At 37.9% G+C, this 21,969-nt stretch overlaps 3 protein-coding genes and 1 long non-coding RNA gene across 5 annotated transcripts; 2 read left to right on the top strand and 2 right to left on the bottom strand.

Annotated features, from left to right (window-relative positions):
• The first annotated feature begins 43 nt into the window (after positions 1 to 43).
• On the top strand, positions 44 to 6,754 carry si:dkey-7j14.5 (CD20-like domain-containing protein). Of its 2 annotated transcripts, XM_017475187.3 has the most exons (8): positions 44 to 442; positions 626 to 691; positions 1,342 to 1,452; positions 1,819 to 1,875; positions 2,631 to 2,747; positions 3,371 to 3,439; positions 5,015 to 5,128; positions 5,437 to 6,754. In XM_017475187.3, exons 2-8 carry the CDS (start codon positions 632 to 634, stop codon positions 5,521 to 5,523), a joined length of 615 nt encoding a protein of 204 aa, XP_017330676.1. In that variant the 5' UTR covers positions 44 to 442; positions 626 to 631; the 3' UTR covers positions 5,524 to 6,754. The 2 variants fall into 2 exon arrangements, with proteins under 2 accessions (XP_017330676.1, XP_017330685.1); XM_017475196.3 differs by lacking the exon at positions 3,371 to 3,439.
• Positions 6,755 to 9,965: 3,211 nt separating this feature from the next.
• nudt17 (nudix (nucleoside diphosphate linked moiety X)-type motif 17) lies at positions 9,966 to 14,140 on the top strand. The gene is made up of 8 exons (XM_017471793.3): positions 9,966 to 10,298; positions 10,380 to 10,496; positions 10,709 to 10,892; positions 11,537 to 11,562; positions 12,669 to 12,764; positions 13,082 to 13,180; positions 13,318 to 13,454; positions 13,750 to 14,140. Exons 1-8 carry the CDS (start codon positions 10,224 to 10,226, stop codon positions 13,919 to 13,921), a joined length of 906 nt encoding a protein of 301 aa, XP_017327282.2. The 5' UTR covers positions 9,966 to 10,223; the 3' UTR covers positions 13,922 to 14,140.
• Positions 14,141 to 16,286: 2,146 nt separating this feature from the next.
• LOC108267585 (uncharacterized) lies at positions 16,287 to 18,692 on the bottom strand. The gene is made up of 3 exons (XR_001813151.3): positions 18,578 to 18,692; positions 18,166 to 18,303; positions 16,287 to 16,472 (listed from the first exon to the last, which is right to left on the bottom strand). It is a non-coding gene; the product is annotated as an uncharacterized LOC108267585 (long non-coding RNA).
• A 265-nt stretch (positions 18,693 to 18,957) lies between these two features.
• On the bottom strand, positions 18,958 to 21,586 carry LOC124628424 (mucin-1). The gene is made up of 6 exons (XM_047157201.2): positions 21,324 to 21,586; positions 20,449 to 20,621; positions 20,182 to 20,246; positions 19,896 to 20,035; positions 19,417 to 19,632; positions 18,958 to 18,965 (listed from the first exon to the last, which is right to left on the bottom strand). The coding sequence occupies exons 1-6, from the start codon at positions 21,385 to 21,387 to the stop codon at positions 18,958 to 18,960; spliced, it is 666 nt and encodes a 221-aa protein (XP_047013157.1). The 5' UTR covers positions 21,388 to 21,586.
• Between the last annotated feature and the right edge of the window lie 383 nt (positions 21,587 to 21,969).

The following is a 21,969-nucleotide window of genomic DNA, read 5'->3' as shown; positions in this document are numbered from 1 at the left end:
TCTTCACAGCATAGTAGTGGGGTGAGGCAATACCTTTTGCCCACTTGCTGTGTCTGCGTTTAGTGCATGTCCTTTTCACACACAGACTGAAACAGTGTCGGCTCTTTAACATCATATTACCTTCTCCTTCTCCTCCCACACCCACGACGTAGCACACTAGTGTCAATACTCTCCAGCAGTGGGTCTTCTCTACTTGCTGCAGTCTGCCACACCACATTCTCAACTGCGCTCTTCAGCCCCTCCAAAGCGTTTAGATAATTCATGCTCCGGTGAAACATACCTCACAACACAGCTCTTAGAGTCGAGATTGCTCTAGAATACAGAGGTATTGAGCTCGCCCTCATTCGGCTGTGTCCGGATTGCCTCGCCTCATTACATTAAGAGTGCTGCAGCGGTTTGGACCCCTCCTCGGTTTGTCAACACCGCCTCTGCACAACTCAAGGTATGGCTTATTCAGATTCATGAACTGCATGCAAAGGCAATCGGAGCATTTTTATTGCGATTGTTTTAACTTTAAGATGGAGCGAATGCGCGCGTGTGTGATGCGGTTCAGTCCCAGACTGGGATGCTGTCATCTTGCTGTGCTGAATAATGTCGTGTCGCTGACTGTGTTTGGCTCACACAGAGCACCATGTCGCTGTACCCGTCTCAGATTAAGGCTTTCAAGAGCAGCGAGCCCAAAACCCTTGGGGTGAGTTTTTTTTTTTTTTTTTTTTTTTTTAATTATTATTATTATTATTATTATTAAATATATAAAGAGACTAGACTATGCGATATAGACTATATGCCATGGACAACAGCAATACCTAAATTCACTGGCCTAAATATTACTGACTATAGCTTTTGTACCTGACTGTGTCAGTAATCAGTACTGGTCATTACGAAATTCACCTCTATTATTAAATTACCACTGATAATACAAGGAAACGCCCATATCAACAATCTCTCTCTCTCTCTCTCTCTCTCTCTCTCTCTCTCTCTCTCTCTCTCTCTCATGCACGCACATAAACAAACACGCAAGCAAAGAGATGCAGCAGTGCTTTGGAGCAGATCCATTAGCCAGACTTCATTCTTTTGCACGTTTAGACTAGAGTGCACTATATAGTGATAAAAAAGATATATATATATATATATATCCATGGTCAATTTAATTGCCTGGCAAAATACAAATGGCATGTATTTTCATTTAATGCACTAATATAATAGATGATCTTATATGTTCTGCTGCCCTAATAGTTCAGAAATCCATAATTGTACTGCAGTTGACTGCAGCTAACTCATTATAGAAGAGCAACACCCTGGTGTATATGCTGATATATAAGCGGCGTATGTGTTTAAAAGGCAGTGGAGATCATCATTGGGTTGCTGACGGTCATTCTGAGCACGATTGTGTATAAACTGCACTACCACATCCAGCGGGAGGTCATCATCCTCATCCTGAATGGTGCTCAAGTAAGGCCTGGCTCTTATCAATTTATCAACTCGTTGAAAATATCGTCCAAAAATATATGTCCAAGTAAATCAAGCAATACCTATTGACCTATCGGAGGAGCAAGGAGTGAAGTAATTAAGAGATTTAAAAAAAATATTCTATGCAGTGGATTGAGTCAATAAGGTAAATTTAGAGTTTATTTTTCAGAATAAATGCATTCAGTTTAAATAACTGAGAGAATTGCAATGAAAGGAGGGTACGATAATAAATAACTGCACTAGTTACACTGGAATTCACTGGTCTGCTTTGCATGTCATGTAATAACATATTTATGGTTGGTCGACTTACAGAAGTGATGCAGTGTTTTGTATTGCTCTTTCCTGCAGCTCATTATCACTGGAATTGTCTTGGTGCATACTGGTAGGAGACCATCTAAATGTCTGGTATGATATTTTGTATACCATAATGAAAAGAAATTCTCCGTATAATGAGTATAATAAATGTATACAATCTGTTAAGCACTTTAAGTATTTTAGAAAATGCTGGGCAAGTGCAATTTAGCCCTTTGGACAGCACCCAGCGCTGACTGATAGCCAGAATCTTGCTTCTTCAGCACCCTAGACATCTGTGTTTTATCCTCTCTTTTTTGGCTGAAAGGTAAATAGGCAAATGACCATTGCTTAAGATCTTTTTTTTTTTTTGGATGATGATTATGAGCAGTGTGAGCACTGTGACTGAAATGCCAGTTCAGAGCAGTCAGTCATTCACTTAGATTTTCTCTGCTTAAAGGTTCATCTTTCATTGCTCTTGAGTTGACTTGGATGTAACAGTTCAGCTGAAAGGCTTATGTATTGTTGAATGTTCTCTCTCAAAGCTTTATAGCAGTCGCTGTTGTAAGATTGTGTCTTAAATTGCTTCACTGTTTCTGTACTTTTTACTTTTTGCTTTTGTTATATATTCTTGTTATTGGATCCTTCCGGCTCATGCCAGCATCAATACTATCTGTGTACAACGCATTTGTCACTCTGCTGCTCAGCCTCTCTCTTATGGGGATGTGTCCAGTTTCATTCACTCTGGGCAGATCTCGGTTGAACTAATCTCTACAGTATACAGTATGCCTGAAAGTTACAAGCAGATTTGCATTTTTTTGGACAGAGAATTCAGATTTGTTATTTTTTATTTTTTTTTATTTTCACAGGTGGGTACAACCATTGTTTTGCAGTTGCTAACCGCAGCATTTGATATTGTCGGATTTGGTCTCATAGCCCGACATGTGCCCTTTCGTGGGGAATCCTACTATTACAGAGACACCGAGGTAAACATTGCAACATTACACACCTCAGACTTTTCCATCATTTAATATGCCAATGCCAAGAAAATACCTGCAATATAATTTTAGAATTCAATGTCCTGGAAAAAAAATATTGCATGTTTTGGGCACCAGTCATGGACTTAGCTGTATTGCAGTTATATACATTTGTGTATGATCAGTTAAATTTGCCTTATATTCAAATGTGTGATGCTCAAATTGGAAAATGTTATACTTCTTGACATTTACTCATGTACCGCCACTCACATACCAAAATATATAATCAGAAGTATTTTTATTTTGTTTTGTCGACCATTACCTGTGAAGCAAGAACTTTCCTTATTTTATTGCAAGCGTGGAATTTGTTTTTTAATGATCATTTTTAACGTCTAATACAGGATCTCACAATAATCTCACATTATCCCTTAGATTGAGGCCCCTGGTTAGTTCATGCTTTATATAATACATTACAGTATATAGTAGGAATAGAAAGCATCAGATATAATGTGAAGAAATTCTCAGTTGGATGTACTACGTACCAAACTGAATAAATTGATAAAGGATATCTAAGAAGGTGTGTATCACCTCTGAGAAAGGTGTGACTCCAGGCTCTGCCCTGCTCGTTTCAGTGGTGTTGTGACCCACTCCATTCAGTGTGGGCTTGCTGTGGAGAAGGAGATAAAGCGGGACAGAAGGAGGTGAGTTATATTCTGTGCTTTGTTACATGTACCATCGACCAGATTGTTTAATACAGTAGTTCCTCTACAACTACATTTTTGTCTATGATTTCCTTTGGTTTTCTGGAAAAAGTTGATTGGACCTTGAAAAGGTTTTTTTTTAACCACTAATAAAAATCTCACCACCATTCCAATACAGAGTTTTAAGAATGTATTTTTTAACAAAGTATAACATTTTCCAATGTGGCCTTTGAGCATCTGACACAGTATCATATTTTATACACTAACTAAACACTTTATTAGGAACACTTGTACACCTATTCATTCATGCAATTATCTAACCAGCCAACAGTGTGGCAGCAGTGCAGTGTGTAAAATCATGCAGATACGGACCAGCAGCTTAAGGTAATATTTACATCAGCCATCAGAATGGGGAAAAACTTTGATTGCAGTGATTCTGACCATTTTTTGTGCCAAATGGACTGGTTTGAGTATTTATATAACTGCTGATCTCCTGGGATTATCACACCAGCAGTCACTAGAGTTTACTCAGAATGGTGCAATAAAGAACAAACATCCAGTGAGCGGCAGTTCTACGGACGGAAACGCTTTGTTGATGAGAGAAGTCAGCAGGGAATGGCCAGCATGGCTCAAGCTGAAGCAAGGCTACAGTAACTCAGATAACCACTCTGTACAATTGTGGTGAGCAGAAAATCATCTCAGAATGCACATGTCAAAATTTTAGGTGGATGTGCTACAACAGCAGAAGACCACGTCGGGTTCCACTTCTGTCAGCCAAGAACAGAAAGCTGAGGTTGTAGTGGGCACAGGCTCACCAAAACTGGAGAAGATTGGGAAAAATGTAGCCTGGTCTGATGGATCTCAATTTCTACTGAGGCATACAGATGGTAGGGTCACAATTTGGCACCAACAGCATGACTCCATAGACCCAATCTGCCTTGTGTCACCAGGCTGGTGGAGGTGGTGTAAAGGTGTGGGGAATGTTTTCTTGGCACACCCATTTGGGCCTGTTAATACCAATCAATAATTGCTTGAATGCCACAGCCTGTTTGAGTATTGATGCTGACCATGTGCATCCCTTCATGGCCACAATTTACTCATCTTCTAATGGCTACTTCCAGCATGATAATGCACCATGTCACAAAGTAAGACCTCTCAAACTGGTTTCATGAACATAATAATGAGTTCAGTGTTCTTCAGTAGCCTTCCCAGTCACCGGATCTGAATCCAATAGAACAGCTTTGGGATGTGGTAGAACGGGAGATTCGCAGCAGGAAAGTGCACCTGAAAAACCTGCAGGAATTGCGTGATGTAATCATGTCAACATGGACCAGAATCTCAAAGGAATGTTCCCAATATCTTGTGGAATCCATGCCACAAAGAATTGATGCTGTTTTAAGAGCAAAGGGAGGCCCAAATCACTATTAGTATTTTGTTCCTAATAAAGTATTCAGTGAGTGTATGTGTCTTAATATTTACATTGCTTACATATATGATTTGAGCTCTGGATACTATTATGCTATTTCTGATATCATGTTTGCTCAAATTCTTTTCTCTCTTTTTTTTTTTTTGCAGTTCCTGGTGAATGGCATTTTGGGCACCTTGATTGGTTTTTTGGTATTGGTGTGTATTATCGGTTTGGTTGTGGCACTTTTTGGAGTGTATGCCCTATCTGTTAGTGCTATTAAGGTAAGATTGCTGATATAACATGCAATTTCATGTACATAAGTTGTCATGGCTGCTTTGTACTATAGTTCAAGGCAAAATATTTAGTTAAAAACTATAACTATAAGCATGGACGGTTAACATCCCATGGTAGGCTATATTCTTTATTATTATGATTATCTATGGACTAAATGAGCGATTATAATTTATATATATATATATATATATATATATATATATATATATATATATATATATATATATATATATATTGACCTTGCTTAAAGCTATTGCATGTGAAGTTTACATTTCTCCTCATCATTTGCCTCCAGGAGATGACACCTATTCCTACCTCCACTGCAAACGCACAGTACGGTGCCGGAGGACAGGCCAGGACTAATGTGCGTAATGGGAACTGACCGAACAAAATCTCTCACAGGATAAGATCAATGGTTTTAGCACAGTTTCATACCAATCAAAAGAAACAACTGTTTCAACTCTAAATCACACACAATTCAAACAAAAACTTTTGTGACAATGTAAATAATTTGTAAACAAACAAACAAACAAAAAACAACTGTTAGGTCGTTATTTGGCTGTTTTCTCACGCTGCAGTGAATTTTGATGGCTAAATAGTTGCTAGGACTTCATTCATTTTGCACTAATAGACAAGTTTGTTTGCATGAAAATACTTTTGTAGTGTCAGTAATGAGCAAGCCATAGACGTGAATGCTGTAAGATTGTACAGAAATGTAGGTAGCAATTCTTTTTTTTTAATATGCTAACCAATTTGCAAATTAGACAGATTATCAGTCACAAAATACATGTTTGTACTGGACTACAACTGCTTTCAAAACAAAGAAAGAAATATGAGAGATGATGTATAATATAGTATATTATTAATGCAAGTCTGTGCTGGGGTGCTGTAGAACATCATTTGCATGAAACATTAGTCAAATTATAAGGCTAGTAATGAGAGATAATACTGAACAACATTTATTAAGCTTTTCCTCAAAAAAACATTGGGTTCAAAAGAATCTACCAAGGAATCTATCTGGCCAACTCAAACAAAAACCTTAAGATTACACACTAGCAATATATAATGAACACTAGTAATGTCAGTGTATTTGTAATATTTGCATTTACATTTTTAGGCAACCAGAGTTGACAGACTTTACAAAAGAATGAAAGCTTGATAAATATTGCCCAGAGTACACATGAAAGTAAGGATGTTTCTAATGTGGGAGAACTGTGTCAAGATCATCTAAGTGTTAACAAATGATTGGCATTGCTTGGCTTTTTTTGTCATCCTATTTTATATTTACTGATACTTCAGGAAAGCTATGATGACTGCCAACTCTGTAAGTGCCACCACTTGTGACCAAAATTAATGGACACTAACAACAAAAAGTAAGAGGTTGAAGCCTCACTTAAGGGCTCAGCCGGTGTAATCTCCTCTTGTGGAAGCATGTTATCAGTTCACAGTACTGTCTGTGTCAGTGTGTCATTGCCTTTACAACAGCATGTCAGATTTACATTTTGCCTGTATTCTTCAACTTCTTTATATGTAGTGATGGAAAATCATAGACAGTGTCATGCGTGTTTATGTATGATTGATGTTTAAAATAAACATGATTTGCTAGACAAACAGCAATGGAATATTTTCTGCATTAAAAAGTGTAAATAAAGGAAAGTGCCATACCCACAAAGTAAAATAAATATTCAGTATACCTAAAAATTTATTATGTTACTTTATTTTTCCATTTAAAAAGCACCAAAATAGTACCCCAGTAAGGTCTAAAGTAACACACTTGTTGATTCAAGTTCAAATACTTGCCCTGTCCTACTCACCTGCTCCAATTTCATGTGGTTCTACAGTCCCCTCCTAAAATACTGGAACACAGGGTTAATTCGTTGTTGTTTTTTGCTGTAGACTGAAGACATTTGGGTTTAAATTAAAAATTAAATATGAGAAGAAAGTTAGAATTTCAGCTTTTATTTCCTGATATTTATATGTAGATGTGTTAAATGACATAGAACATTTTGTATCAGACCACCCAATTTGTAGGTCAGCAAAAATATTGGAACATGGACTGACAGATATTTCTTGTTACCCAGGTGTGTCTTGTTAAGTTGATTGTTTAAACAATAAATAGCTCTGAACATCTACTCATGGTTTCAGCCTTCAGTTTCACCTGTGAAGACTGCATTTGTTGTTAAAAAGGATAGACCAACATGAAAATCGGACAGCCGTCTATGGGAGAAAAGCAAGCCATCTTGAAGCTGAGAAAAGAGGGAAAATCAATCAGAGACATTGCACAAACATTGGGCATAGTGACTACAACAATTTGGAATGTCCTGCAAAAGAAAGAAACCACTGATGTACTGAGCAACAGACACTGAGAACAACAGCAGCTGAAGACAGAAACATTGTGAGAGCTGTAAAGAAAAACACAAAAACAACAATCATTGACATAACCAACAACCTCCACAGGACACTCGTGAAGGTATCACAATCCACCGCTCAAAGACTTCAAGTGCAGAAATATATAGAGGCCATACCACAAGATGCTATCTACTCATCAGCTGAAAGAATCAGAAAGCCAGATTGGAATTGGCAAAGAAATACAGAGATGAGCCACAAAAGTTCTGGAACCAAGATTAACCTCTACAAAGCCATGGAAAGGCCAATGTGTGGAGAAAGAAGGGATCTGCTCATGATCCAAAACATACAAGCTCATCTGTGAATCATGGTGGAGGTAGTGTCAGGGCTTGGGCTTGCATGGCCTTTTCTTTAACAGGCTCACTAGTGTTTATTGATGATATAACTCATGATGGTAGCAGCAGAATGAATAAAGAAGTTTGCAGGAACATTTGTCAATTTACAGAGAAATGCATCCAAACTAGCTGGAAGGAACTTCATAATGCAACAAGAAAATTATCCAAAACACTGACAACTCAACAAAGGACTTCATCAAGGGGGAAAAAGTGGAAGGTTTGAGACTGCCCAGTTAATCACCAGATCTTAACCCAATTTAGCAGAATTTCAAATCCTGAAGAGGAGACTGAAGGGGGAAACCACCTGAAACAAACAACAACTGAAAGAGGCTGCTGTAAAAGCCTGGAAAACCATTAAAAAAGAAGAAGAAGAAACCAACAATTTGGTGATGTCAATGAGGCTTGATGCAGTTATTGGAAGCAAGGCATATGCAATCAAATATTATGTTATTTTCTTTCATTTACTTCAAGACTTACCTTTTCTTATACTTTTGCTCACCTAAAAATTGGGTGGTCTGATACAAAAGGTTCTATGTTTAATGTTGTTTAACACATCTAGATGTAAATACCAGGAAATAAAAGCTGAAATAATAAACTTTATTTGCATACCCATCTTTTGATCTCAAACCCAAATGTCTTTGGTGTATAGCACAAACAAATGAATTGGCCTTGCCATTCCAATCATTTCAGATGAGACTGTAAGTGAATTCACTTATTGATAACAAGTTGCCTAGTCGTATTCGGCTAACTTTATAACAGATCTGCATATATAAAACAGTGATTCTTTCATTCATCTTACGTAACCACTTTATCCTGGGCAGGGTCATGGAGGGTTTGGAGTCTATCCGGGGGACACTGGCTGTGAGGTGGGAATACTCTATGAAACACCACTGCATTGCAGGGCAGCATTCACACACTCTAATCCACCTTTAGTTATGTTTTATGGGAGGAAACCCACCTGTACATAAGGAGTGCATAAACAAGATTCTATCAGCACCTGACTTTTCTACATGGCCACAATTAAGCAATGCATATTTAATCTGAAGATTTAATTTGTACTCAATTGTTTATATTAAGATTATTAATTTTGTATTTGTGGTTCTGAGTACTGTTTCATTATAACTTGTTTTCTGGGAGAGCTGGTGCATTTATACTGTAGACTTATGTCATGCGCTACAACAACACTTCCCCATAGGAAACACTTATGTATCCTGATTCTAAAAGCCTAATTTCTCTTCTCTTCTACTGCATTTTAATAACTGGTACCTATGTAAAGATGGCAGACATTGATTGATTTTCTGGATGAGGTGAGCTGAAGAAGGTAGGATTGAAGAATCAGTTGGGTATCAATTGTTGTCCATGTAAACGCACTGATTTAGAAGTTTTGAAAGCTGTGCACAGTTAATCCCATAATGCACAAATGGGTACAAATGCTGCACCCATATTGCATTGCATATTTTGGTTTGAGCAGTTCACAACGTTGATGAGAAATACAGCACGAAGAAGGCACTGCCCCTTCTGACTTCTCAGGCTTCTTATAAATGTAAGTGATGAGCAAACTCATATAATGTAGTGTTTAAAATAATTTTCTTCAATAACCATTTCTGTTCCTATAATACGGGGTGTTCCAAATGTCTCCATACATAGGGGAAAATATAAATATTTAGCAAAATGTCTTCCAAAATTGTCTATACTTCGTTTATATATATATTTTTTCAGGTAGCCTTTATGCCTTTGAAAAAAGAATTATGCATTGAACTCATCCTCATGGCTGGACCAGGAAGCTGTCGCAAGGTTGCCATGGCCTTTAACAGGAAACATTGCAAACACATCACACTCGACAACGTTGCCAACCTGGGAGCCAAAGTTTACACAGATGACTCAGGGTGTGTTTACAAAGAAATGGTGGAGGATGTTTTGTAAATAAAGTTATATTTTGCTATAAAGTGTTAACTTCCCCTATGTATGGACACGTCTAGGACACATTGTAGTGTTCTATGTATTTTCCAGTGTAGTCAGTAGGATACCATTTCAAGCACAGCGAGTCAGTATGCTGTGAATGTGTGACTTTTATTTTGAAGAAATGGCAGCCATTTTGGAGGAGAGTCCAGTGGCTCTACCGCGACACTGAATTCATGCATACTTGTGTTTTTTTGGTTGTTGATTTTGACCAACTGAAACGTCATTTTGGACACATTTTCTACAATAAATGTATGGTGGTCATTTAAATTTGGGGGGCTATGTCGTTTGTTATTGTAGTGGTTTGGCTAAGTTCCTTAAGTTCACCCCTCATGAGTTATTATAACTTAATGTTCAGTGCTGTTTAATTATATTGCTAATAATGGAGAAAGTACGACGAATCTTGGTGCATTTATCCAAAGAAAGCGCAGCTCCACACTGTGCCCAGTTTGTTCAGGTCAGTTAAACAAGAGCTGTTGTCACTCTTAGTACGTGTACACTTGTACAAATGGTTTGACTGGTGTTTTTATTTTCCTAGAGCATTACTGGACACTTTACTGGACATCTTGACGACCAAACAACTGTGACTTGTTCCCTGGAAAACAACCGGTTTATTCTGTGTCAGGGAAGTCATGAGAGGGGCGTGCCTCTTAAGGTTAGACGTCAACACGAGTGACGTCATTAATGACGACATCCTATGTCATCGTTCGAGCAAATTAATCATTAAACAGCCCTTTAAAATGTTCAGGGTTGCATGTTAAATTATTTATTCAACACGATATATAGAACAGTATTTAGACATATTGATTAGTATGATAGTGTGCGGTTTTATTTTGCTTGTGGATGAAACTGACTTTCTGCCTCCAGAGGGCGCCGTTCTGCCCAATGAAATTGCTCTCTCCCTCAGAGGCGGCGTCGCTTTCACCAGACACTCTCCGAAGAGGCGTGGATGTGGGCGTGGCTATACTGCTACAGTCAGCCAATCAGAGGTTGTTGCTGACCAGGCGTGCTCATGCCCTGAGGATTTTTCCTAATGTGTGGGTCCCACCTGGTGAGTATGATGCTGCCCAGACTGCAGAGTGTTTCTTCTCCTTTTTTTTCCATCCTAAGTGTCACACTAAACTGCAGCTTTAGGAGAGAACAAATAGAATGTGCAGACTCAGGCTTTATAAGCTAAACTGTAAAGTAAAAATCTGCTGACTACTGAACCATTTTTATAATCATGTGACCAGTAGGTAGGGCACATGGTGGCTTAGTGGTTTGTTGGGGGTTTAATTCCCACTGTTGACCTGTGTGTGTGGAGTTTGCATGTGCTCCCCGTGCTGCAGGGGTTTCCTCCAGGTACTCTGGTTTCTTCCCCCAGTCCAAAGTCATGCATGGTAGGCTGATTGGCATGTCCAAACTGTCCGTAGTGGGTAATGGGTGTGTGAATGTGTATGTGATTGTGCACCCTGTCCAGGGTATGCCCCACCTTGTGCCCGATGCTACCTGGGATAGGCTCCTGGTTCCCCACGACCCTGAAGGATAAGCAGTATAGAAGATTGATGGATGACCAGTAGGGCAGAGCATTACTCTGAGATGCTTAATATCTCTTAATACCTAAGGAGCCATGATGCTTTCACCTTCATTTCAGATTGTTGACATAGCTAAGCAGTCCTTATTGTGAACTAAATGCTGTGTTCTCGTTTTCTGCAGGCGGCCATGTGGAACTTGACGAAAAGGTACCATTTGAGCTACAGTCAACTTAATTAAGCATTATTGGCACCCTTCAATAATATGGTTAAAACATATTTCAATAAAATTTATAGTTTTAACATTCCACAGTTTGCTTGGGGTTGACAAGCTTTAAAATCAACTATTAAATCAATCAGTCATCCATGACAAACTATTTGCATGAAAGAAGCCCTTCATGAGAACAACCCAGAAAATTCAGTGCTCATTGAAACTGCTACTGGACTCATTTATTGAGGTTAGACCACAATAACTTTTTGGCAATGCACATCATCAGCATGTTTAGTGAATATGGGGGCTGCATCTAAGGAAAAGCACCTGATACCCATAATAAAACAGGGTAGTGGATCATTGATGTGTTGGGGCTGTTTTGTGGCTGGTGGTCCAGAGGCTCTTGTGGATATTGTGAATATCTTCTTCAGGTATATAGACATTCTGTTGCTAATTAGAAGTATGCTTCGAAAAAATGGATGTGTTATTCCTTAATATTACAGAAACCTGCATCATGGAAATGAGCTGTTCAAGAAACAACATTTTTACTGTCTGCCCAATTAGTGTTTCACTCCCAAAACTGTCACTCTGGACACACGGTCAATTTAGGGGCTGTCTCAACTGTAGAACTGTTTAACTCAACTATAGAACTGTAGAGTCTAGTGCTGACTCTGATGTAACGCAGTTTTACTAACAAGAGAATTGGTAATTAGCTGATCAGCTAAATACTGATGGCACCATGAATTCTGCCAGCACCAGGATATTGTATCACCAAGCCTGGTTGCTTCCTGACACTTTGGGAAAGAACCTAGTCCGGATAATATTAATTGTAAGGGCATCAATAATTTTTGGCATGTGTTAATCATTCTTTTGCATTTTCATAAAGAGTGGCAAAAATTTAGGAGCTAATTGTACATGTAGAATTGTTTGTTTATTTATTTATTTATTTATTTTTATTTCTTATGTTTTTACTTAAACTAACCATCACTAATGTCTTACTTGTGCAGATTAACCGGAGGCTCATTAATCAAATAAAGATCAGGCCATATTTTGCATCTTGTAGACATTCAGTATGGCCTCTTTCTTTTCACTTGTTTTGCATTAGCTGTTGGATGCAGGCCTGCGGGAGCTGAGGGAGGAAACTGGACTTAAACTGGACCCTGAGGACATCTCCTCCTCTCAGCTGCTGGGCCTCTGGGAGGTGAGCTCAGAGTGCTGATGTGTAGACACACTGGGCCAAAGCAAACAGTCTGTATGTTTGCAGCACAAAATAAAAAGCAGCTTTGTAAAATATAACAAAAATACCAATGTTGTACAAGGGTACACTGAAACCAGTGCTCATTAATTTCAAACAATCTCCACATATTAGGCCTGGTATATTTTTAATTAGTTTTTGCCTTTCTAATCCAGGATTTTCATTCAGTATATAATATCCAAAGTGGACATTTTCAGTTGGGGTTTTGTCCGTTAAGAGAAACATAATAATAAGACTCCTCTCACAACCTGTCTCTTCCACAGTCTGTATACCCACCCATGCTGTCCCGAGGACTGCCCCAGAGACATCACATTGTCACCTACATGCTGCTCTGCAGTAACCATACACACCTGCAGCTACAGGTAATGCCAGCCTATGTCATCTAAGCTCAGCTATATGCAGTAAAATTGCCATATAACTGGTGATGGAAGAACCATGTAATTGGACTGTATGTGCATATCTTTATTATCTGTAAACCCGTCTCTTCTTTTCTTATTAGTCCTGTATGAGGCCAGAGCCTGCCGAGGTCAGTGCGTGTGTGTGGGTTGATGCAGGACTGGTCAGGGCTATCGTATCTGCTGTGGATGGGGAGGAAAAGTCTTTTCATATACCTGCTGATCTTCCTCAGTCTGTCAGGTATACAGACGTTCTGTTCCTAATTGGAAATGTGCTTTGCAATAAGCATATTTCAAGAACACATCTAATTAAATCTGGACTAGGGCTGCACAGTATTAATATTACAGAAACCCACAGCATGCAAATGAGCTGTTCAACAAACATTTTTACTGTCTTTTGTAACCATTCCGATCATCTCATGTTTTGTCAAATGCATAGATTATTGTTTTACATATAAGTAATGAGTAAAATGTCTTAGTATTGAATGTTCTTAGCTCTGCCCTAATACTTGATGCTGTGGTGTTCTCTGTGGTAGCGTTACTGAAGTGTCTCCTGAAGGTGAGCTGAGCGAGTCCACTCTGCCCGTGTCAGTGTTCTGTAACCGGGCCTCGGCTGAGGGCGAGGATGTGGAGCGGGTCAGCACAGGAACCAAGTATGCCTTAGAGCTCTGGCTGAGTACCCAGGCAGCTAGCTGTGAGAAGGGTTAACTGCAGCAGATACGTTCTCACTCTTAGACCTGATCTGTGGAACCCAAATAAGCACCTGATATTTACCTTCATAATGCACTAAGGTTGTTTTCTTTAAGCACCATTGAAAAGATGATGAGCTTACTAGGAGCTTACTTCTGATATGCATGTAAGCATGTGTGCTCTTTTCCTAAATATTTTAATTAATCTAATTAAACATGAAATGCTTTCCAGCCACAATGGGGCAGTAAAGACTCTTGTTATCTCTGAAACAAATGACTAATATACTACAGTTGCATGAAATGTGAAATTTGCACTCAGACAGCCCACTAATCAAGTAGTTCATTTACACTATTGGTTTATTAATGTGTTATTATCTTCAAATAGTAATTGTTCTTCTATGTTTATTCAGTACATATTACACAACTGATCTTAAACACATTCTACAGCACTATGAACCTTGTATAACCTGTGAATACAACAAGATGTAAACATGAGCATGTCACACGGTGTTACAAAGGCTATGCTGACTGGTTGTCTTAAAAGGTGTGGTCTTGTTTCTTGTAGAACATTAACAGTGGCACAGACCATGCTGACTTGTCCTAGTCTTATAAGGATAGACTTTTATAGACTACAGTGTAGGTTATTTGAACCACAATTGTGCAGCAATTATTTAATTTTTTTTCCAGAAAGTGAAACCAATAGCTGCTAAAACAATCATTGGCAGATTCATCTTAGTCATAAGAAACTGAAAGGTTTAACATAATAGCCTCAGAAAAAAGACTCTATACGTATAAGCACATCATGAGCTCTTATGACAATGCAGTATGTTTTATTTAGTCATTTTCCTAACATCTCAGTTTGAAGAGACAATAACAGCAGAGCATGATACCATGTACCTGTGTGCATTTTACTGGCTTTAAATTGCATTTCTCTTTAAAATACACACAAAAATGAATGGTTCTTTTTTGGAGATCCTAATTCTTATTGGAACCATCATTAACAGGTAGACATTCAAGTGTAATTCGAAAAGTATTTTGGCCACAAGTGCCGGAAAATTCCACCATGTTCCACTGTGGGTGCAACCAATGAGTAATGCCTAAAATGACTTCTGATTACTTCGATATCATGCCATACAATTGTGTTCAATCACTGTTCCTTGGAAGGAAGGAATAGAAGCTACCTTTGAAAGGACTAGGATGAAGTACTCTGAGTATAAGGAGCCTGGCTGGAGAACCATCGTCTGCTCGGTAGAAGCAGGATGCCTTAACGGTGCCAGTGGGATTTTCTACAGCCTTAGTCACTGGGGAGGCCTGTATGGTTTTGGTTGCGTTAGGCATGGTGACAAGAAGGAACGGTAATCATATGGGCACCAGAGGAAGTGCGACAGGCAACAGTGTCATAGCAGGCCAACATCTACCTGTACAATCAATGTTACGGGTAAATGTTTGAGTTTTAGCTCCACCTGGCCTGGGAATAACAGGTGTAACAGGATATACTGTAAGCAGCGATATGGAATAAATCACAAAAAAATTTTTTGACTGTACAAAACATGTAAGACTACTTTTCTACATAGATTAAATGGAATTCCGATTTGCATATTGATCCGCACACTCAGGCTTTTGATCTATTTCTGAGCTAACATTGGTTTCACTTCTGTATTTTTATTTTCTTTTATGACGAACAGCTCTTCAGGAGGAGGCTTCCACTTTTCTAAGAGTACTGAAAGTCTGTCTGTCACCATTCTCTCTTTTCCCCCTCTTCTTCCCTTTGAGACCTGCAGAAGAATCTTTGCGCTGGTCCCATCCACACAAAGAAACCTTTTTATGAGCACAATAGCCCCAGAAAGCAATGACCCTAGAGGCTGAGGTGATCTGGACACTGGCACAGCTTATTATCCCTAAACCTACCCCCATTCAACACTGTTTAACCGGAGACATCCCTCATTAAATTAGCAAAAAATATATATATATTTGTATCTTTGTATAAAATGTATTCCTTTTTAAAATAAAATGACATGTTTTAGTCTTTTTTCACAAAAGAATATATATTGTAATAAATCCTTCTTTATTACAAAGCATCACATATCGATCTGAAATGACATTTTGCAATAACATTAGCCATTTGGAAGCAGTGCAGTTTATTTATATAATCTAAATGTATTTTCTATCACTGTCAGTAAACCATTTTTAAGCAAACAGATACTGTCTCATAGAACATTACAGTTGTCCAACGTGACAGTAATATGTAGTGGCTGGTGATTGCTTTGAAATCAGCATTATATATTCTAAATATCATACAATATTATCCCTGCTGGTTATTTGGTATTACAGCCTGTGGACAGCTTTTATGTGGTGCCTCTTTGATCGCTGGACTGGCAGGTGGAAGGTAGAGCAGGAGAGCCAAACAGCACCTGATTGTTGTTGCTGAGTCGTGGTGAGTAAATTATGATGTGGCTTTTGTTGTTTAATCCAAAAGTTGTACCATTTGACTTGAAGCCCTGGGTGTCGCGTCACTTGTTCACTGCGTACATTCCAGTCTGTTTTTTAGGAGGTCTCTCGGAGCCTGACTCCTGTTAATTAAGATTCTGTTAAAGTATTAGAACTGTTTGATTACTGAAATGACTAATATTTGCAATAATTTCACTGACATTTTCCCAAGGTTTCATAGTTCACTGAATTAGGTTCCAGTGAGTAAAAAAAAGGCAAAACTCCTTTTCTGGGAGCTGCTGTGTGTGAGTTTGTTGCAGTGTGGGCAGCATGCAGGCTTATTTATGGCCCATCAATGGCCTCTTTGTGTGAGGGAAATGGAGCAACAGTCTTCACTGACTTCAAACAGCGTCCTAGCATAATCATTTAGGCATTGTAATATCATATGTATAATGAAGGATAAATAAATATTCTTTAATGAATTTCTTTAATGAACATGTAACATGTCGTTCCATGAACAGATCACTGTGTATAACACACACCTGTCTCTAAATAGCTGTTTCAGTTACTAATCTCTTTGGGTAAAATGTTTTGATAGAGTGAGATCAGTTATAGGGCATTTATAGAAATGAGATTACAGAAATGTTTGTGGGACTGTGACATTTTCAACGATGGAAACAACTATGTCTTAAATGGTACAGACGTGTATGTGTGTGTGTGTGTGTGTGTGAGTGAGGGCACACTGTTGTGTGCGTAGATGCAGTGTTAGGTCTGATAAAGCGCTAGCTCCAGGGCAGTTGCGGGAAAGAGAAACACAGAGCGGGAGTAGAGTTTCCCACGCCTCAGGTTTCCCTGTCAAAGCTGGTTGGGCACAAAGAGAGCCCTATACAGGTGGGAGGGAAGTGGGACTGTGGGCTGTTTAGTAACTGCAGCCAGTTTTGCCTGGATGAGCATGGAGATGCAAGGGGAGGCCATGCAATAGTCTATTGTTACCTCCACATCTCACATAGGATATGTAGTCGTGTGTGTGTATATTATATTTATATATATATATATATATATATATATATATATATATATATATATATATATATAATATATGTGTGTGTGTGTGTGTGTATATATATATATATATATATATATATATATATATATATATATATATATATATATATATATATATATATATATATATATATATTATGCATGCGTAAATGCGTGTAACTAAAGGAGGTCCTGGGTAATCTGGATTACAGAATCCGATTCCAAAAGTCAACTACAGGTAGTCAGAAGCCTGAATAATAAATTAGTTCCTTTTTCCAGATTACCTGATTACATTTTTTACATCAAAAAATTTGAGGCTTTAATTAATTTGAGTTATTCTGTCATTTGAATGTGGTCATAAATGACACAATTATATGATTTAAATAGAATCAGTTGTGGTTTCTTACTGCATCTGTAGTTCAAATATGAAATATAAATCTGTAGTCCCAAATGTAATCCAAAGGTAGTTAGACTAGTTTATCATTTTTAAGTCTAAATAAATGACATTACTGATGACACCCTTATTCGTTTGTAATTAGTGCCAGAATACATTCACTCAGTACCCAGGACTTCTAAAGAGAACGTCTTCTTTGTCTTTTATATTTTTCACCAGTATGTAAAAAAAATATCATTATCACTCACACTAAGTGGTCACACTAAGTACACCCTAAAAATAATAAAACTCTTAGTTCTTGCTTCATGTCTGATTGGTGTGAGTGTTCCCTTAAACTATGTTATCTAAAGTGTGTAAAGGCAAAAATTAGATGAAGATATAGATGGAGATTCACTCACCAGTGACTTGCCGTTGTGTGAGTCATACGTGCTGTAAGTGGAGTACATAGGAATGTCGGGGTTATAATAGCCCATTTGGTCTGGATCAGACACATTCATGAAGCCACGCTGTCTCCACCAACAGCACCAAAACAGCAGCTGTGAGGAGGAGCATGCTTTATTTTATGTTTCAGCAAAACAGTAGTGACACAACAGCCATGTTCCATTCACAGCAAGGGCACACTGATGTGAACATCAGAATCATGCATTACACCCAAGTAAAAAATGCAGGTTTCGATGCAGAAGTATCACAAGATCACCAATATGTCACAATATATTTATGGTAAAGAAAAAAGAAGAAACATAAAAGAGTATGATACAGCTTAGGTACATTTTTTAAAATGATTTGATTGGTAGTCTATTTCAGGCTCACCAGCAGTATGAGCAGGACAAGCATGAAGAAAAGTATGATGGCTGCCAGCACCAGGATGGCAATGCCCCAACCAGGCACACCCTGCTCTGTTGCCACTGTGTCTGTCACTTCAGGTCCTGTGGGCTTTTGGGTTACGGTTTTCCCTGTACTGACTGTAGAACTGGAAGCAGAAGTGGCTGAGTTGTTGCTGCTTGCATGGACTGCTGTTGTTGAAGAACTGGAAGCAGACATGGCTGAAGTGTTGCTGCTTGCATGTATTGTTGTGGTTAAAGGACTAGAACCAGAGATGTTTGAAATGTTGCCGCTTGGATGTTCTGTTGTGGTTAAAGGACTGGAACCAGAGATGTTTGAAATGTTATTGCTTGCATGTACTGTTGTGGTTAAAGGACTAGAACCAGAGATGTTTGAAATGTTATTGCTTGCATGTACTGTCGTGGTTAAAGGACTAGAACCAGAGATGTTTGAAATGTTGCCACTTGGATGTCCTGTAGTGGTTAAAGGACTAGAACCAGAGATGTTTGAAATGTTGCCACTTGGATGTCCTGTAGTGGTTAAAGGACTAGAACCAGAGATGTTTGAAATGTTGCCGCTTGGATGTTCTGTCGTGGTTAAATGACTAGAACCAGAGATGTTTGAAATGTTGCCACTTGGATGTTCTGTCGTGGTTAAAGGACTGGAACCAGAGATGTTTGAAATGTTGCCGCTTGAATGCAGTATCATGGTTGAAGGACTGGAAGCTGACATGGTTGAGGTAATGGTGCTTGGATGCACTGCTGTTATGCTGTTGTCTGAGATACTATTATTTGAAGTAGTCTCAGAAGCAGAATGGGTGACGTTACTGTCGTTAGTGTTGGAATGAGTTTGTGTGCTTGCAGCTGTATCAGTAATATTGTTTGTTGATTCTTCTGAGCCACTGCTGGTCAAGGCAGAGGATGTAGATGCTGTAGAACTTTCGTTTCCAGATGTGTGGTCAGATAACTTAGGGCTGGTGATGGATGTAGTCATAGAGGCGATAGAAGGAGAAATGTTTGACAAGACAGGAATGGGTTCTTGATCTACAAGGGGAAGACAGAGTCATACAGACTACTTAACATAGTTAAGGTTTGACAGTCATTCATGACTGTAATGGATTTATAATCTATAATGTACTGTCTACAATCTACTGAGCATATATTAATGTTAAAGCATGTAATGGCTTCAGACTGTTGTCTATTTCTGTGTGTACTCCTAATGCTTCAGTCACTCACTGTCTTGTGTTGTAGAAAAAACTCTTATGAACTCTTATTCTCATGAGAAACAATATGAGGGACATTTTTACCTGCAGTATGGTTGATGTTTAGATGCAGCAGTGTCGCGGGGTAATGTTGATAATTGGTAATGAAGATGTTTTTAATAGTCTTTCCACTTATTTGCTTAGTTCCAAACAACACTATGGAATTGGCAATCACAGATCCATTGCTGATGAAATAAAATTACACATTACAATTACACATTACTCCAGGCCATGGCTTGTAAAAACAAGTGCTTGATTTCAACTTTATTATTATTTGTAATGTATTTGTTGTTTAAACGTTTTTTGTTTTGTTTTGTTTTGTTTTTATTACCTGAAAGTCATCTCTGCAATCTCTTGATACTGAGCTGATGGTGTAAATTTATACATCTCAAAAAACTGAACAAACGGGGGAAAATAAGAAATTTGCTAAGTTTAAAATCAATGATCCAAAATACATTAAATAGTATACTAATAAAAATGTTAGTATAAGTCAATTACATTGTAAAGTTTTTTTTCTTTTGAGTGTATGATTACTCATTAATGAAGTTTTTTACACTGAGACTTTCTGGGTTGGTTGGTTAAGAATAAGGCATCTTACCATATTCTCAACTTCCTGTCGTAGTATTTTATAGTAATGTGATTGGTGGTCTTCAAGCGAGTCGTTGTAAATGCGGTTAGTTATTTTTATGCTAATGATAAAGGCAGAGATTTCATTTGAAGTTGTTGTGCCAACTCCAGGAGCTTCTGTAACATTGCCAGCTGTAATCACACCTGCACAAACACAGATCCATGGAAAATATTTACTAAGATAATCAGCAATCTGTCAAATGGCCAAATCGTTTGTATTTCAACATATAAGGAGATAGAGACATTAATGTTATGCTGCATTGCCTTTAAATTAAAGAAATTTCATTCAAAAGTATTTGGAGACAACTGGATTATGGATAAAACTTGTGACAATGACATCAGAGTATATTTTACAAAATAAAAACTAAATAATATCTCCTTCATTATTATTCTTGTTATTATTATTATTGTTGTTGTTGTTGCTGTCTTAGATTTTTAGAAATTTGTTTTTTGTAAAATCAATTGTAAAATCCATAGTAGTGGAATACTGCTTATTCTGTACATACTTTCTAGTGGTCCTTGAGAAGAATAAAGCATTATATAAATATAAAAACATGTTACACATTTTAGTGAAGAGGTTGGCTTACCTCACTATAATGTATTCAATGTACTATATAGGTATGCAAATTTATGTGATGCCTTTCTAAGAGGCTTTGTAATTCATAGTTATTCATAGTTTTCACAAGAGTTGTTGCTCATAATTTTTAAATGTTGCAAATTGATCATTCTCCACCTGTTATCGTCTTCATTTTACAAATTAATATATATATATATATATATATATATATATATATATATATATATATATATATATATATATTAGCTATCTATATATTAACACCTTACCTGACCAAAGCATTAGCAGTCCAGTAATACAATAAAGCGACATTTCTTTGTTGATAACGCACATCAGTGCTAATCCTTCAGCCTGTAAACTCTTCTGCTTGGCTTTTGTCCTAATGAAACAGTGCTTTAGATGCAGTGCCTCACTATGAGAGTGAACAGTCCCTTTATTGTTTGAGCACCTGAGCAGGCACTGGGGTGGGACCCATCTGCTTAATCAGTGGGCCACATGGATACTTTGTTTTACACAGGAAGATAGGTACCTGTGTTTCTGTATAAAAATAATACAAAAACATAGATTGGGATTGACTGAATAACTTTTTCTATGACTGTGAAGATACTTTTATTGTTAAAAGGTCATGAAGAGGTCATAAATCAGATAAGGCAAACCTCCTCAACTACAATAAATGTTTTTCCTGATATGACACTCGTTACTGCCCACTAGTGATTCATGTTGTTCGCTGTTCATTTTGAATCGAAGGTCAAAACCTGTAATAGATTTTCCTTTTATGATGGGCCAGCTTAGGCTATTCATAGGGAAAAGCCTCTCAGGTAGGGCTCAGTTGAAACATGTGAACATGCACAGCACGAGCAAGATGTGATATAATTAACAGTCAAAGACAGTTATGGAAAATTCAAAAGTAGGTAG

The sequence above is a fragment of the Ictalurus punctatus genome, chromosome 1, assembly GCF_001660625.3.
Source record: "Ictalurus punctatus breed USDA103 chromosome 1, Coco_2.0, whole genome shotgun sequence".
Taxonomy (NCBI): domain Eukaryota; kingdom Metazoa; phylum Chordata; class Actinopteri; order Siluriformes; family Ictaluridae; genus Ictalurus; species Ictalurus punctatus.
This window is presented reverse-complemented; position numbering and strand designations above follow the sequence as displayed.